General features: G+C 41.8%; 2 protein-coding genes across 2 annotated transcripts; one reads left to right on the forward strand and one right to left on the reverse strand.

Annotated features, from left to right (window-relative positions):
- Positions 1–216: 216 nt before the first annotated feature.
- On the forward strand, positions 217–8346 carry c8b (complement component 8, beta polypeptide). Its single transcript, XM_030404069.1, has 12 exons — positions 217–366; positions 696–843; positions 2871–3018; positions 3888–4029; positions 4147–4279; positions 5286–5483; positions 5639–5879; positions 6058–6186; positions 6291–6454; positions 7100–7253; positions 7864–7935; positions 8056–8346. The coding sequence occupies exons 1-12, from the start codon at positions 284–286 to the stop codon at positions 8208–8210; spliced, it is 1767 nt and encodes a 588-aa protein (XP_030259929.1). The 5' UTR covers positions 217–283; the 3' UTR covers positions 8211–8346.
- A 2755-nt stretch (positions 8347–11101) lies between these two features.
- c8a (complement component 8, alpha polypeptide) lies at positions 11102–16066 on the reverse strand. The gene is made up of 11 exons (XM_030404068.1): positions 15880–16066; positions 15641–15749; positions 15114–15261; positions 14865–15012; positions 14096–14285; positions 13817–13999; positions 12590–12830; positions 12362–12493; positions 12029–12186; positions 11619–11844; positions 11102–11448 (listed from the first exon to the last, which is right to left on the reverse strand). The coding sequence occupies exons 1-11, from the start codon at positions 15969–15971 to the stop codon at positions 11297–11299; spliced, it is 1779 nt and encodes a 592-aa protein (XP_030259928.1). The 5' UTR covers positions 15972–16066; the 3' UTR covers positions 11102–11296.
- Between the last annotated feature and the right edge of the window lie 397 nt (positions 16067–16463).

The raw sequence follows: 16463 nt of genomic DNA on the forward strand, positions 1-16463 counted from the left end.
CACAGCCACAGGTTATACATCATAAGACGTATGATAACTGAAAAGACATCCTCAACTGCTTCTTTGTGAACCCGAGGAGTGTGTCAGTTAATAATACACACTGACACAAGACCCAAACACCTGGTCTGTGGCTCTGAGGCCTGCAGGATTGTGTATTCAGCTCCACGTCTGAGTCTAACGGCGGCAGTGAGTTCATATCCAGGCCAGTATTGATCGGTGAGTGTTTACATAGAGAGCTGAGGAGTGTCGTCTACTTGTTCACAGTCGGGCATAACACACAACCATGCTTTCTGTGGTGATACGCTCGAGTGCACGCAGTTTTCAATGCTGTCTGCTGCACGTTTCTCTGAGCCTGGTGCTGCTAAGGTAGGAGTTTTATTCGTCTGTTTAGTAGAGTGTCCCTTTCCTTTGTCCTATCATGTTTAATTCGGGTTAATTCAAGCATTGTGATTGTCTTGCTTTCAAAGACATGCTGAATCATAATAATGCTCAAACATAGCTTACCAAATTTCCAATGTCAGTAACTAATTTCACTTGTACCTGCGCTTGAGTGACAGTTTTTTCCTCTAATTAAGATCATTAGATCTGTCAGTAGCCAACCCTACCAAGATAGTTCTGAGAGAAAAAAAAAGACCTTTTGCTTCCACAGTGCTAAAAGTATCCTTTTGTTTTGACTTTTGATCTTCATGTCACAGTGAAGTCGCCATCACAGCAGCGAGCAATGAAGAGCCCGGTGTTCGTGAGGCTCGCTCAGCGGGCGGTCGGGTGGTAGTTCATCCAGTGGACTGTGTTTTATCAGAGTGGAGCGCATGGTCACGCTGTGACACCTGTCAGAAAAAAAGAGTAAGTATGATGACACCAGACAGGCGATAGTGGGCCTGAAAGACCTTACAATGACTATATATGGCATTGGATGTTGGGCCCAGCAGGACAGTCTGGAGTTGGTCTGGTCATCTGTCAGTAAAAACAACGGAAATCGCCAAAAGTTGACTTTTAGTGCTGCATTTAAAATAAGTGCAGTCAGAGACACATATGATGAAGTATTGTAGCACTGTGTAGTTCTGGGGAATACATTTTTATCAGAAGAGAAAGATCTTCATCAAATGAATAAGCTCAGGAGACAAACTCTCTACTGTTAAATTCAATTTAAATGTGGCAGACCCTGCCACCTTTATAGCTTCATACAGTGTTTCCTCTGGGAACAGCTTGTTTTTTCAAAAAATAAATATTTCTGTGTTTGTATTATTACCCCATTAATATTGTAGAAATAGAGTTTCTTCTCCAAATCTAAGTAGTGCCCCTTTAATTATGGCAGAAAAGGTTTAGCATTACATCTGAAAAGACGTCATAAGGAGAAGGTTTAGGTGGTGGCAAACAGCTTTAGCATAAAGGATATTAGCTGATTAATAGTGAGAAGCTTCTGATTATAATGACCGTACATGTCATCACTTCCTGTTTGATCAGCCACTAAAAAAGACAATGGACATCTCTGGACATATTTCAAGGTAAAACAACATTTTTGACGACCCGTTAGCTTCAGTTAGTCAACAGCTAATGTTAGCATCCAATCCTACCGTTTGATAGTGTTACACACGACGATAGGAAATAGATAGATGAATTCTTGTGTACTTATTTAAACTGGTAGTGAAACACACTGGGTGGAATCAAGCAGTAATGTTAGCTAGGGAGTGTTCAAATGCTAATGTTGACTAATGAGCTCTCAAATAGGCTGTCTTACCTTGAAATATGGCTCAATAGCGCTCCAGATTTTCACCATCCATCATATTTTCAGTGGCTGACCAATCAGGAAGTGTTGAAATGTGAGCAATATTTCAGATTTTTATTTTCAGGTTTAAATGACTTGCAACCGCGAAAACAGCAGCACAACAGCGTGACGCCAGAGGAAAATGGCCGCTGTGTCGATTCAGTGGCAGACATGCATTACAAACATTTAATTAATTAAAAAAAAAAAAAGATGTCCTTTACAAAACCATTTGAACCTTAAAAGAATAGTATTAGGAAGACAGATTAGAAGATTGGCACCACTCTTATTTCCATATGGTAAACATGAAGCTACAGCCACACTTATCTTAGCACAAAGACTGGAAACAGCTTGCCTCCAATCGTGACACAATGTGTTGATCAGCAATGCTAAAGCTTGTGTGAAAACAACACAAAACAGTTTATTTCCTCGTCGAGGAGTTTTCGATCTCCAATTCCAATTCTAACGCCAAGTTAGCCAACTGCTGGACAAGAGCCTTGTGGTGTGCAGGTAAAGTGACCCTTCAGTACTGGACATACAGATTATATCATAGGGAGGCTCACTGTCTTGTTGACAGCCAAATCTTTCCCAGATAAAAAGCTGTGACTCCTAATTCTAAAAGTAAACGGTCAAGCCACTAAAAAGAAAAAACACTGGTTTTATGGACTGCAGTGTATTCAGTAGATCAGTAAACGACTGGCCAGGCAAATTGTCTTAACCAATTGTAACGCTGCGGTTATCATAAATGAGATCCGATTTGGATAAATAAATTATTCATGCACTGCTAGCATTGTGAGATAAATCTGAGTCTTTCAACACTTTGGACCAGTGTGTGCTGTTGTTTTTTTTCTTTTTTCTGTGAGGTAGAGTTCCACAGCTGGCAATGGTCTCAGCTGATGTACTTCAGTGCTCTATCTCATCCACTTTACAAGGAGGGGGATTAATAACCTTGACATGACAGAGTGAAAACAGCCCTCTAATGGGATTACGGCTGTTATAGCTCCCCGGGGCAGTATTCCGAGCTCTTCCACCACCTTTATTGGGTGGTGGTGAGCCTTCCCCTGTGTTTCCCTGACTGTTTATGTGTTTGTCTCCCTCAACCATCCAGTACCGCTACGCTAAACTGGACCAGCCGTCCCAGTTTGGAGGGCAGCCGTGCAATTTTCATGGCAGGCAGGAGGAGGCCTGTGCCGTTTCAGCCCGCTACACCTGTAACAATGTTCCTCTGTGCGAGGGGTTCCTCTGCATCCAGACAGGTAGCTGCTGCACCCATACACCAATACTCTACTTTGTTAACTGAAAAAGCAGAAAGCATCATTTAGTGTTGTGTTATACAGCCACAGAGCAGTAACACTGGCTGTTTGGATGTTCAAAAATTTAAATCACAAGAAGAAAAACGTTAAAGGTGCAACATGTAAGAATTGACTATAAGTCAAATTGATACTCCAGACAAACAGCAGGCAGCATTTCATCAGCGTCGTTAGCTTAGTTAGCCGTGCAGGTAGCTGTTAAGACTGCAAGCTTATGGACCAGAGGGGTGTTAGTGTTCACACTGATACCACACACTCATAGGCACCATAATGTCAACACTGCCATTAATTCACATTCTGTTAATAATTATAGTTATTTCTCTTTCACATTTGCCCCTTTAATATTTTCATCTGATCTATTCTGTATCTACTGTGCTGCAGAGGTGAGGGGTGTTCGGTTGGTTGCAATCTGCAGTCTCACAGCCAGATGCCAATTAATTCTAAAAATAATTTGACATTTAACAATTTTTTAAGCTTATTTGCTTTTGTTGCAGAGTCACGTGAATAAATTCATATCATTCTCATGTCAGTACACTAAAAATGAACCAGCCACCAATTAGCCTAGCTCTGTCTCATATCTCAAGGTAGTATCACAACGTGTCACCCTAATTAACAAATATTTCATTGGTAAAATCTGTACAAGTGTCGGATTGTGTTGGACAGCTGTTCCCCACAGCCTTCAGTCTTTGTGCTAAGCTAAGCTAATTGGCCAATTTCTCCATAATGTTGCTTTAGCGTACAATGGTGTTGATCCGCTCATCCTCTTTGGAACTGAACCATTACTAAATGCCAACCTCGTCTTACCTCTCCTCCAGGTCGCTGTATCCCCAGAACTCTGCAGTGCAGTGGGGAGGATGACTGTGGGGACATGTCAGATGAAGTGGGCTGCAAGAGGGTTTCCAAGCCCTGCAGGCAGGAGGTTGACGAGTATTGGGGAATCGAAAACCTCGCCAAAGGGTGAGTCACGTTCCCTTTTAGTCCGCAGTGTGAGTCACAGAGATTTTCGAGGACGAATAACACGTTGCTCTCCTTGATTCAATCTGCTCACCGTTAATGCTGCTACTCATCTTCCAGAATCAACATCTTGGACAGTAACCTAGAGGGAGTGGTGCTTGATAACAGATACTACGCTGGAAGCTGCTTACCACACTACATCCAAAATGTCCCATTCAGGAAGCCGTACAACTTGCAACAGTACACTCTACAGGTGATCACGTTTGGTATAATGATTACGACTGAGGATGTTTGAGGGGCACCCTGGAAGGCAATTAATCATGTTTAATCTTCCATAGCGTCCTCCAACAGGTCACTTCTGCTGTGTACTTCTGAACATGGAGGCACCATGAGTCGACCAGTGATCGACTGGATATACAACATTTAGTTTACTTTGTACCACCTTGTAATGCATCACAATTTATAACGGGTCAGTAAGTCGTAACAAATGTCTTTCCTAATGGTCATTAGATCACTTATAATTACTTTACAGATCACTTCCCAATAAGATCAATATTCAGCCTGCCAAGCTGTGGAAAGTCCCTTTGATTGATAGGACCATATTACAGCTTACCTTCCAGAAGTTGGCTGCAGAGGAAAATTATGCAAACATGTAATGAACAAACATTTGAATGAATGGATAACCCACGTCAAAACTGGATTATTACCAAAAGGAAAGGTTGAGATTATTCACAGCCTGGCGAACTACACAAATCATTTTTGATTTTGCTTTATGTACACATTTGCATGTTGTGCAATTTGGCGCCCCCCACAGTTTCCGAGTGGAACAACACTGTCGTAAATACAAATCCCAGGTCTGTGACAGTTTGTCAGACGTGACGTAGGTGCTGACTACAGACAAAACTCATTACGTTGTGACAATGTTATGTGTTGCAGTAAACTTATTATGTACGTAACGTTTTGATCCTTCCCTCTCACTGAAGTTACATATTGCAGAAACAAGTGATTTTGAAGCTGTTATTCTGAGGGGGAAAATGTACATAACGCTGCTTTAATAACCCATGAACTCTTCATAGAGGATGCCTCATAAAAAAGCATTTCCATTTTTTTCTGTGTGTGTTTCTACAGCTAGAATTGATTTTTAACTCATGATAATCATTGTTTGAGTATGAAATATCATCACGCCATGTTCCAACCATTGTTCATTTAATCAATATGATCCTAAAAGGGAGTATTTTGTTTTTCTCGTGTATTTTCAGACAAAAGCCTCGTATGATTTCAGCCTGCAGTCTTTTGAGTCATACTCCGAGTACATGGACTACACCATGAATGAGCGCAGCGAAAAAACAAGTGTTTCCTTCGGGTTGGGCATTCCGGGCTTATTTGAATTCGGCTTCCACAAAAATGACGCCAAATACACCAAGTCAGTTCAGAAGCTTCGCCGCTATTCTGGCAAGGTGAGAAATTGTTTGTCTTTTTCTTTTCTCCTGACCTCCACACAACCTACTGAGTAGCAACAAAACAAAGCAAACCCAACAGATGTACAATTTATGCAAATCCACAATTCATTTAAAAATAATCTGCAAAGCATCCCTGCCGATTCTGTCCCCAGTCTTACAGCTTTGTGAGGGCCACAGCGGAACTGGAGTTGGCCCAGTACATGTTGAAGTCGGATGATTTGATGCTTCACCCCGAGTTCCTGCAGCGCCTGCGCTCCTTGCCGCAGTCCTATGTTTATGGGGAGTACAGACAGATCTACAAAGACTATGGCACCCACTACATCACAGAGGCATCCCTGGGAGGAGAGTATGAGCACACCATCATCCTGAACAAGGAGAGGCTGGAGAAATCAGGTAATAAATACCAGTTCATTGGGCATCTTGAGTCAAATCAAATCAAATTCTCCAGTTTCCTTACTTATCACAAGAATGCATAAAGATAATTTGTTTTGGTCAGATACTGCAGTGGCATTGTCTTTAACTTACCATTCCTTCATCACTGAAGTCTGACTGAAGGGTTTTGTCGCTCTAGATTTTTCTTTGTCAGACTACAAGCGCTGCACACAGGCAGGCATCAAGGCCGGGGCAAACATATACGGCGTTTATGTGACGTTGGGGTTTCATGGTGGGTCCTGCGACGGCCTGCTGAATGAGATGGGAGGTGAGCTTCCATGTTTTACCAGACCTCCTGCAGAATGCCCTCTGTTTTTACATCGGACGCTTGAGCCGATGCTAGAACTCTGAAGTCAACCCGTCTCTCCCCAGACGACACAGCCAATGGCAGCATGGTGGAGGACTTCGTTGCCGTGGTAAAGGGCGGAAGCAGTCAATCCATCACTGCGCTTGTGTCTAAAAAGCTTCCCACCCCGCCGCTGATGGGGCTCTGGGGCGAGGGCGTGCGTTATAACCCCGATTTCATCCGCACAAAAGTGAGCTTCTCTTCCTTTCTCACTTAGTTTGTCTGTTTCTTATGTATTAGTGTTTACAGTATCAATGAGGTCATAATACAAGCTCAGAAACATTTATTTTTTCCATGACTGCGTCTCTAGAAAGGTGGCAGGGTCCGCCACATATGAACAAAGTTAAAAAGTATGAAAATGTGTTGTCGTTTAAGGTCAGTTTGTTTTTTTCCGTTTGAACAGGCATAAAACATCAGTCGATGAAGATCTTTCTCTTCTGACTAAAATGTCTTCCCCAAAACTACACATTGCACCTTTATCACCTCCTTTTGTTTTTTCACCATCTCAGCTGGCGGCTGTAATAAAACTGTCTGCAGGGAATTTGACCTGACTAATTGTTGCAAAAACATTTGCAATAAAGTAGGTCTGCGGCAGTTACAGGATTGGCACCATTGCAGCGAGGCAAAGTACAGATCAATAGTGAGTTGGAGTACAGTCAGCGAACAATGCCAGGTAGCGACTGTGCCAACTACAAATGGGCCGCCTCGCTCCAACACGGTCAGGGTCTCAGCATTTGTGGGGCTCTCCAGTTGTCTAAAAAGAAAAAAGCTCAATTCAAGAGAGTTTGAACAGTAAACAGGCCCTGGTTTAACGGTTCCATTTGTTCCCCATTAGACACGGCCGCTGTTTGAGCTGGTGACCTCCAGAGACTTCACCGAACACGCCACCCTGAAAAGAAACCTGAAGAGAGCCCTGTCAGAGTACCTGGCAGAGGCTAGCCCATGTCGGTGCGCTCCCTGCCACAACAACGGGCTGGCCGTTTTGAGAGGTACCTCAGTCAGTTACTGTAACTTTTTTACAACCAAAGCCCCCTGTTATTTAGTCATTTAAAAGCTTTTATAATGAAGCAGCATTACAGGAAATGTGTTTTCACCAGCAGTCGCTAAACATGACTCCTGAACAGACACTGAAGAGATATAGTTAGAAGCATCAAAAGTACGGAGAGCTGAAAACAGACTTTTAAAACTGTCTTTCTTCTCAGGTTTCCTGTACAGACATGAGTTGAGTAACAATTTGCAACACACACTTGTTTGAGGGGGAGACGGGTGCTTGTTATGGGTTGGCTGCAGTCATGAGAAGGCACCGCGGCCCACATGGAGGCCTATTTCAGAGTAGGTCCATCGCCAGCACGGCTCGGCTCAGCTCAGCGCAGTAAAACTGGTGGTGGAAAAGCAAACCAGCGAGCCCAGTTTGATTTGCAAAAACTGCTGGTGGAAAAACGGCATAGGTGGATGACCAATTCCATTAACACACACAAGTTTTTGCTCCCAAGCACAAGAGTATGGTGCATAAAGTGACTCTGGTGATGACTGCAGTGATGGTAATGATATTGGTGGTAATAAAGATAATGAAAGAAGTATTGCCATCTCCCTTAACAGGCACCAGGTGTGACTGTGTGTGTCCTAATGGCTACACTGGACGTGGCTGTGAGATCACTCAAAGGCGAAAAGGTTGGCACCCAACATCCCAAATACAAAACTGCACACTGTTTCTCTTTTTCTTTTTCCTTTTCTCTTTTTTTTCTTCTGAGATGTTGACATAATGAGATATGATACGGTCCCTCCTGACAGATATAGGCATTGACGGCAGCTGGAGCTGCTGGGGTGCGTGGTCGTCCTGCAGTGGGAGCAGAATGACGAGGAGTCGACAGTGCAACCATCCAGCGCCCAGCAACGGAGGTGCGACATGCAGAGGGCCGCAGGAAGAGTCTACTGAATGCTTTTAAAGCTGTCACATGTCAACGCTGACATAATGAATTGCAGAAACGTTCTTGAAAGTTAAAGTTTAGTCTGTGGTGTGTTTGTCTTCTCAGTGCGGAGTGTGACAACGTTTGAATAAAAACAGACTCACATGGATGGAAATTATGTCCTTAATGAATATTTGGTGAAGAATGTAAAACCATGTGGCTCGTTTCAGCCCAGCTGCACCTGAACACACCATGTCAGTGTTATATTTTGCCTCGCTGAGGTGTGAAAAGTACCCCAAAGGTGTACTACCCAACAACAAAGTCAGTGGCAGTGAGGGAAAGTAACTGAGTACATTTACACAAGTACTGTACTTCTGCTTAATACTTAATACTTCTTCTCTACTACATTTTGGAGGCAAATATTGTACTTATACTCCACTTTACGTATGGTATTTTGGTATGTGAGCTACTTTGCAGATTACACGCTGCCTCTGAGCCCAACAGCACATTTTTAAGAACTTCCATCTTACTAAACATACAGGACAAGACATAATAGACCGTGATATAGCATGGTTAATTGTTTCTGTTTTTAGAGAACTAAAATAAACCTAAAAACACCACACTACTCAGACAATCGAGGTGAAAAAGTACACAGTAGTGCTTTTTTAGCAGTAATGACAGATATAATACTTAATTAAAGATTCACCAAATGGTTGAAAATCCCACTGATCACTTGTACCAGTAAAGTATTTCGAGGAACATCAAAACACACTAAATCATAATCAACAAAACCTTTATTTGATTTAAGACTTCACACATTGTCACATTTCTGAATTATCAGAATATTGTTGGATAAAGACACAGAAATACTTTAGAAGTTTGTCTTATTTTGATTGCATTCTTGTCTCTTTCTCTGCTGTCTTGATTTCTGAACACCAAAAACATAAAGTGGTCTTGCCCTGAAACACAAACACGGGTCATGAATCACCTTTTGACACAAATTTACATTATTGGAAGCTTAAGCTCCATCCTTCTCATCTGGTCCGTACGTTCTCCGTCGGCATGGAAATCCAGGATGCCGATCGTCAGTCTCCCAGGTCGCCGGCTCTTGCAGACAGGTTGATGCAGCGTATCTAATGACAGATATTAAAGAGTGAGTCAAAAGAACAATGTGAATTACTGGAGAGTGACATTAAAACTAGCACAGGATTTGTCGTCAAGTTTCAGCTGACCTTTGTCTGGTGTGTCCATCGATACCTTCCAAAGGAAAACACATACCAGTGCAACAGTGTAACAATACTAATCTCTGAGTAATTGAAAAAGGCTAATTAAATATGAAAACTAAATAAACCACTCTGGAGGTGGTCCCGCTTGATGCTGAGGAAGCTGCTGTTGGCGGCCTACGTCCAGCTGGTGAGGACCGGTGACAGGAGGAGGTGAAGGAACGGGAGGATACTCTTCTCTCCATTCCTGCTGGAAACTTCCCGGGGGGTAGCTGCTGGACGAGAGTGTCCTCTTCATCAATGTCTTCAATGAGCTCTTCGTCCTCAGACATGGACCCGTAGCCAGAATCCTTGCCGGTCTCGTCAGAATCATCTGTGTCTTCATCATCTGTGTCTTCATCATCTGTGTCTTCATCATCTGTGTCTTCATCATCTTCATTGTCCAACTCCATGACGCCATTGATGTTGACATCAAACTCGAAATCCAAATCGATGAAGAGCTGGGGCATGTCTTCATCTTCACCTCCAAAGACATCGTCCCCTCCACCTACAGTACCTACCTGAACCTCACCTACCTCTTCCTCCTCACAGGAGAAGACGACAGGGAGATATTCTTCATCGCTGTCGACTGCCCAGATCACCTCAGGGAAGACGTCTGCAGGGCGCTCGGCGAGGTCATCTCCACGACCTGAAGGGGGAAAAGTTCAAGCGTATTTTAAACATCTGTCATGACATGGAATATCTAAAAAGTAAATGTTTAAAACGCCACCATCTTGAGGATCTGAGCCACGGATCAAAATTATGTCATAATACAGGCAAAGTTGTGCACATCCAGAGTTCTTTCGAAGTGTTTAAGACATACAAAACAAATAATAATAAACAAATAATAATAATAATGATGATAATAATAACACTGTAGGGCCTTTAGTATTTTTTATCATTAGGTGGACGTGAGTGACGCTTTCAGACCGTCAGGTGTGTCTCTGTCTCTGACGTCATGACTTATGATTACACTGTGGGCCTTCAGTGGTCAGGTGCAGAAGCCACTTTGAGACAACAGCTTTGCAAGATACCAATTATTTTACACTGGTGCTGTCACAGTACTGGAATTTCTATCATAGATACAATAAAACATGTGATATCGATATCCAACACCAATTGACACAACATGGAGGGCATAACATTTTGGATCTTTATTTATATATAAATATAACAAGACTCTTGTACTGTGTGTTGAATTATGGAAGCCTGTGTTTGCCAGTTAAAAAAAAAAAAAAAAAAAAAATCCTTTTGGGCATATTTAAGAGATTGAAAGTCTTAATTATGTGATAGAAATGTATAATTTTCTAAATTTGGGGTTATGAAAAGGCATAGTCTTTATAAAAAGTAGTAAATATGAGATAAAAGTAATATTTTTTAAAAATTAATCTAATTTTGAAATAAAAACCTGCAAGTTTGTGATTAAAAAAATCAAAATTTTGAAATAAAATGTCCTAATTATCAGATAAAACATCGTCAATTTGAGAGGAAGAAGCACATTTTTACATTTCAGAAGACAGAATCAAAGAATCATTGAGGACAGCACACCGGTGTATCAATGCTGCGGGGAAAGAGTATTTAAACTGAATCAATTTTATTTTTGACAACACTATCCCCACACCACATGAGAGTTTCAATGTTGTCACAGAAACATCAACACACACGTGGGAAAGTCTGTTTATCATTTATTCCTGCTTAAAGTACAGCATGTCATACACGGTGTCCTGATAAGAGACTTTACATTTTGAGAGCGACGACTTTAACAAAAGGATCGTCAAAGAACAGCTTGCACTAAATGAAAACTATGTCAGGTTACTGTAAAATTAGCACTTCAGAGCATCTGATTCTGAAGGGAACGGCACTCTAACAGCGTTGATTCTGAGAGGAGGAGCCGAGGCACGTTGCTCCGCCTCCGTCAGGTGCAGGATTAGTACAGGTTCTTGTCCGAGTCTTCCTGCCTGATGCGCAGGATGACCAGGTCCCCCAGCAGGACCACGCACCATCTGTCACTGTGTCTGTGGAGTAACATTTAGAGGGTTTTAAGATGATCTTAAATATAACAAAAAGTCAGAACTGATCCAAGTTAAGGGAGTTACACACAAATAAATAAACAACTTCCTGCCAGAGGTTAGAAGTACTAAATATGATTTGAATGTGTGAGTTTAACATAGGACAAAAGTCTCACGTCTCCTGAGAGTCTCTTCACAGGCGTCACCCAGGTAGCCTGCGTTACAGTTGCATTTACAGGTATTGCCTTGGAGGACAGGGATGCCGTTGTTCCTGCAGTGGACGCAGCGACAGGAGTCGAACTGCTGCAGATACTCATCAAAGGCCATCTGCAAGTTGGCCAGTCTGGCGCCCACGTGGTCAGCGGCTGTGCTGAAGCGCACTAGCTCATAAATTGGCATGGTCTGGATCATCGGGGAGGAAAAGACAGAGACAGGAAGAGGAAATAGGAAAAAAGTTCATGAAAAGAAGATGGCTACACCAGCAAAGGCACAGAAGCAGCACAGGTCATAAAATGAGAACGTAATGATAACTTGTGTTTTGTTCATGTCAAATATTCACAAATCGCTACTTTTTCAAGGAAGTTACCTCAGATTCGATGAGTGTCGGGTTGTACTTGAGGGTCGCTCCCCAGTTCTTGTATGTTTCAGGGTTCCTGATAGCCAACAGGCCACTGCTGCTGTCTACGACCCCCCCCTTCACGAGAGTGACAATGTCCTCAACCACAGCTGAACTAGAGGGCCTTTCTATGTTGCATACGGAAAGAAGAAAATCACATTTGTAATACAAACTGAATTAATGCAACAACCCTTTACATCATGTGACGTGGTAATTCAAGCTATTTAACATAAATTCAGTTTCAAACAAAAGGTATCATGAGGACCTCATGTATGTGCTGCCAATGGATTTTTGTTGTCTCACCTTCTTTGTACTTTCCCTCTTTAGTGCACTGATTCACACCCACTCTGAGATTCGCGTCTACATAGCTGCTGAGGGGAATGCCTAAGCCAATAGAGGCGCCGAAGCATGAACCAGCTTGTTCACCCTCTACCTCTGTTGGGGTTCAGGAAGAGAAATACAAGACGGTTACTTTACGTGACATTTCCTGTTGGATTATATTGATTAACAAACTGAAAAGTTTCACCGTACTTGATCTTGCCATCAATGTTTTGTTGACAACCACAACATATTCAAGGGTCCCTCCCATAGTTCCCCCCGTGACATAGTGAGTGCCAAATGTGTTGAAGAAGCGGGAGTACATCCCAAAGTCGTACTGCTCGGGGAGATCCATTAGTGAAATGTAGAAATCTTCGTGAAGCATCAGCTTATCCGTTCTCATTTTGAAGTTGGCGGTTTGTATTTTGGACCACAGCCGAACAAACCCAAAGTCCTGTAGACGAAAAAGGTTTAAGAGAGTTTTTATAGAGTAAAGTCATTTTTCCGTATTTGCAGTGTGTTTCCAGAATGGTAGCTAGGCCTAATAATAATTTTCAAAAGATTCATAAAACATTATTTTACCCCAAATAATTATCATTCTTTTGTCCACAGACACTTGATACTAAAACACTACTAAACACAATTCATAATGTTCAGAAATACACTGTTAGTTTGGCAAAAAAAACTGACAACAGGGGAAAACCGCTAGCCTTAGTCCTGTCCAAATGTAACTAAATCTATGATAGCAAGTGTCACAGCTCAGTGATAAACACGTTATATCTGGTTCAATCTGCACATAAACTGATGTCATATGTAACTGTGTCTGTAAATGAGTGAGCTGTTACAGTAGGTATATTTTGTTACATTTTGACAGAGCCAAGGCTAGCTGTTTTCCCCATTTTCAGTTTTTATGCTAAACTAAGCTAACCGGCTGCTAGTGGTTGTTCTATATTTAACGGACAGACATGAGAGTGCATGCAAGACCTTTTTTTAGTATTAGGACTAAAAAAAGGTCTTGCATGCACTGAGATTTTCAGCGTAGCATGAAGACGGAAAGTAGGGGGAAACAGCTAGCTTTAGCTCTGTCCAAACATAATCTACCAGCTCACCAATAAACACGGTTTATATTGTTTTGATAATTTTGTGCAGATATTGAAGTAAAAAGAACATTGCAGGGGGTTATGTGTCTGTAAATAAGCTTTTTTTTACACCTTCTGACAGAACCAGGCTACCCATTTCTACTTGTTTCCAATCTTTATGCTAAGCTAAGCTAGCCGGCTGCTGGGTTGCTTCAAAGTAAACTGATGGACATGAAAGGGTATCAATCTCCTGATCTAACTCTCAGCAAAAAAAACAAAACAAGTATGTTGTACAAAACTATTATGTCAAAAATAATAAAATAATATTACCAATGTTAACTTGTTGGTCAGTAGATCATACCTGGCTGTTATGCTTCGTTATGTTCCGGAGAAATTCAGATTCCTCACCTCCACTTAATCCCCCTTCAACATAATAGACCCCAACTGTGACGCCGATGTCGAAAGAATTCATTTCTTTCCTCGCTTTCAGCATGCTCAACATATCGTCATAGTATTCGTGAGAGCCCTCTGACGTAGCTTCAGCCTGTCACGAGTTAAACATTAAAATGTAAAAATGTCCCAGTTTAAAGAGGCCATTTCGTAAGTTACAAAACATAAATAAATCATGATGTCACAATACCACAAAACGGTAGGTGTGGTAGTTGTAAGGTTTCCTGTAGTTCTTTTCATCTTCATTGTAGTGCAGGTTCTCACAGAATGAGTCATAGCTGAATTTCCTCCATTCGCCGTTGTAGACATATTCACACTTTCCTCCAAAGTACTTAGGGTCGAGTACATGATCCATAAATTCTCCTGTCAAGATGTTGTAGCTGGGCAAAGCGGTAAATTCAAGTTGGTCATTAAAGGTGTGAATTTTGGTTGAAAGCATTTCAAACGTCACAAAAATAATCAATAGAATGTGAAGGACATTGGTGACAATGTATTCACTAGCTGCTCCCTTGTATAGCATTCTTACTGGCTAGTCCAGGCCCATCCTGGTCCAAAGCTCATGTGCTATGCAAACAAAAATATTTCGCTGGTGCTTCTAGCCCTCAGCCTGGAGTGCTAGCTGCATGGCTAACTGAGCTAACTAGCTAACGCAGCAAATGTTTGCTACAGAGAGTGGTAACTTTAATATGCTACCCCCTATTTGCTTTGAGTGGGAATTCATCCGGTGGCCAATTCTTACACTGCACCTATAAGTAAAAGGTATGAGATTGAATGAGACATGTAACGAGAAAAGGAAATAATGGTGCGATAGGAGGACCTGTGAAAGAATTTCTCATGTGATGTGTCCTGGTAAAGTCAAGCCTTCACTTTGCCTTTGAAACCTTCTTTATCTGATTAAAGTATAAACAAAAATTTAATAAATAATAAAAATAACACCAATATGACGATGCAGTATTCACCCTTGAGTAGCACGTTCGGCTCCAGGGATTGGCATCAGGGTAGAGCACTTGTCGTTTCTCTCGATGATGCTTTCACAGCCGTCCTCATCAGAATTATCTTCACAGTCTGCCTCTCCGTTACAGCGAAGAGACTGGCTGATGCAGCGCCCTGTATAGACAGTGAGAGTCTCACTAAGATCTACATGTACCAATCTCACATCACTCCTGCAGACAGAGAATGCGCTCTGAGTGGTTGTTGGTGGGACTTGCCAGTTTCAAGGCAGGTGAAGCTCTTTCCACAGTAATCTGGCACCAGACACTGTGCGGTTGCTTCTGGACATTTCTGCTTCTCCCACAGTGTCTCAATGCACTCTGTGCCGCCAAACTGTGAGGGCCTCTCCAAGTATCGGAAACGGAACTAAGCCAGACACAAAGAGAATTAAACTCACTCCGTACGCCCATTCCCTTATATCGTCATTAGAGATAGATATATATCCACACAAAAACACCTGTATTGCCTTATGTCCAAAGTGGTGGAGCCAAAATCATGAATTCAATATTTTTTTCTGTATTCCACAGAGCTACACAACATTTTATTAGGTAGTGTCTAGAAGATACTAAAGAATACTAGTTAAGTATAATCAGTCCTCCCTTTGGACCAAGTGATCTTTTGAATTGATCTGAAAACCAAACAAAAAGACTGCCCACTTTTAACTCCAGTGTTTTTGAAGACTGCTGTAAACATTAATTTGATTAAAAAAGACTTTGGAGAGATTTACTGAGACAAACACCCTTACCTTTTTGTCCGTGCAGGAGTTACACGAAGTCCAAGATGACCACCTCCCCATAATACAGTCAACAGGTGTCGGTTTGTTTACAGCTCTGGCCCTCCTCGTCACATTCCCTCTGGCTCCCCAAAAACACCCACTGTCATCTCAGTTTGTCTCATAATAATCATGATGTATGGAATATATTAAATCTCTGCTACTCCAATGATATCATCTGAACGAAAGAAAGATTTGAAGTAATACTGCACCTGTTTTCAGCCGTTGTCCATGGCCTCCTCGTTGCATTCACAAAAGAGCCAAAATTGATGAACAGAAGTGTGCATAGAGTCAGTATCTTCATACTGAAAATGAGAAGCTATTCCTTAACATTAAAATGCAACATCACAAAACAGCTGTTCTGTAGATCTACCACTGCAGTCTTGACCAGCCACAGTGAATGATTGATCAAGAGTAAACACATGCTCTTACAACAGTTGGGAAATCTTTGTCTGACGATCTATAACCCCCATTTCCCATCATCACCCCCTCAAACACTGTATCAACAGTACAAGTACTTCAAGCGCCTTGAAGCGGGGCACAAATATTTGCCTTTTTAAACTATCAACAGAGACATGATCCATTGTTATCCTTATTACTTGTAATAGTATTTTAATGTAAATTGAATAGAAAAAAGAATAGATTAAATGGTTGCGCGTAGCCTGATAAGTAGCCTACCGTGATGTCACTCATTGGCTACGTTGCATTGTGGGTAATGAAGGCACAGGTATTAGGAACGAAGAAGAATGTGGAGAATAAAAGAGAGGTGACAGCTTTCTCTGGTCTGCTGTAGTGG

Source organism: Sparus aurata, chromosome 21 (genome assembly GCF_900880675.1).
Source record: "Sparus aurata chromosome 21, fSpaAur1.1, whole genome shotgun sequence".
NCBI classification, from domain to species: Eukaryota; Metazoa; Chordata; class Actinopteri; order Spariformes; family Sparidae; genus Sparus; species Sparus aurata.

Bases quoted from the DNA above. Each gene is read 5' to 3' on its own strand.
- c8b (XM_030404069.1), top strand. From the start codon at position 284: ATGCTTTCTGTGGTGATACGCTCGAGTGCACGCAGTTTTCAATGCTGT. The intron at 3,019-3,887 runs GTAGCTGCTGCA...CCTCTCCTCCAG, and splicing joins GTTCCTCTGCATCCAGACAG to GTCGCTGTATCCCCAGAACT. The intron at 6,455-7,099 runs GTGAGCTTCTCT...GTTCCCCATTAG, and splicing joins CCGATTTCATCCGCACAAAA to ACACGGCCGCTGTTTGAGCT.
- c8a (XM_030404068.1), bottom strand. From the start codon at position 15,971: ATGAAGATACTGACTCTATGCACACTTCTGTTCATCAATTTTGGCTCT. The intron at 14,000-14,095 runs GTATTGTGACAT...AACTCGTGACAG, and splicing joins ACCACACCTACCGTTTTGTG to GCTGAAGCTACGTCAGAGGG. The intron at 11,845-12,028 runs GTAACTTCCTTG...CCGATGATCCAG, and splicing joins CGACACTCATCGAATCTGAG to ACCATGCCAATTTATGAGCT.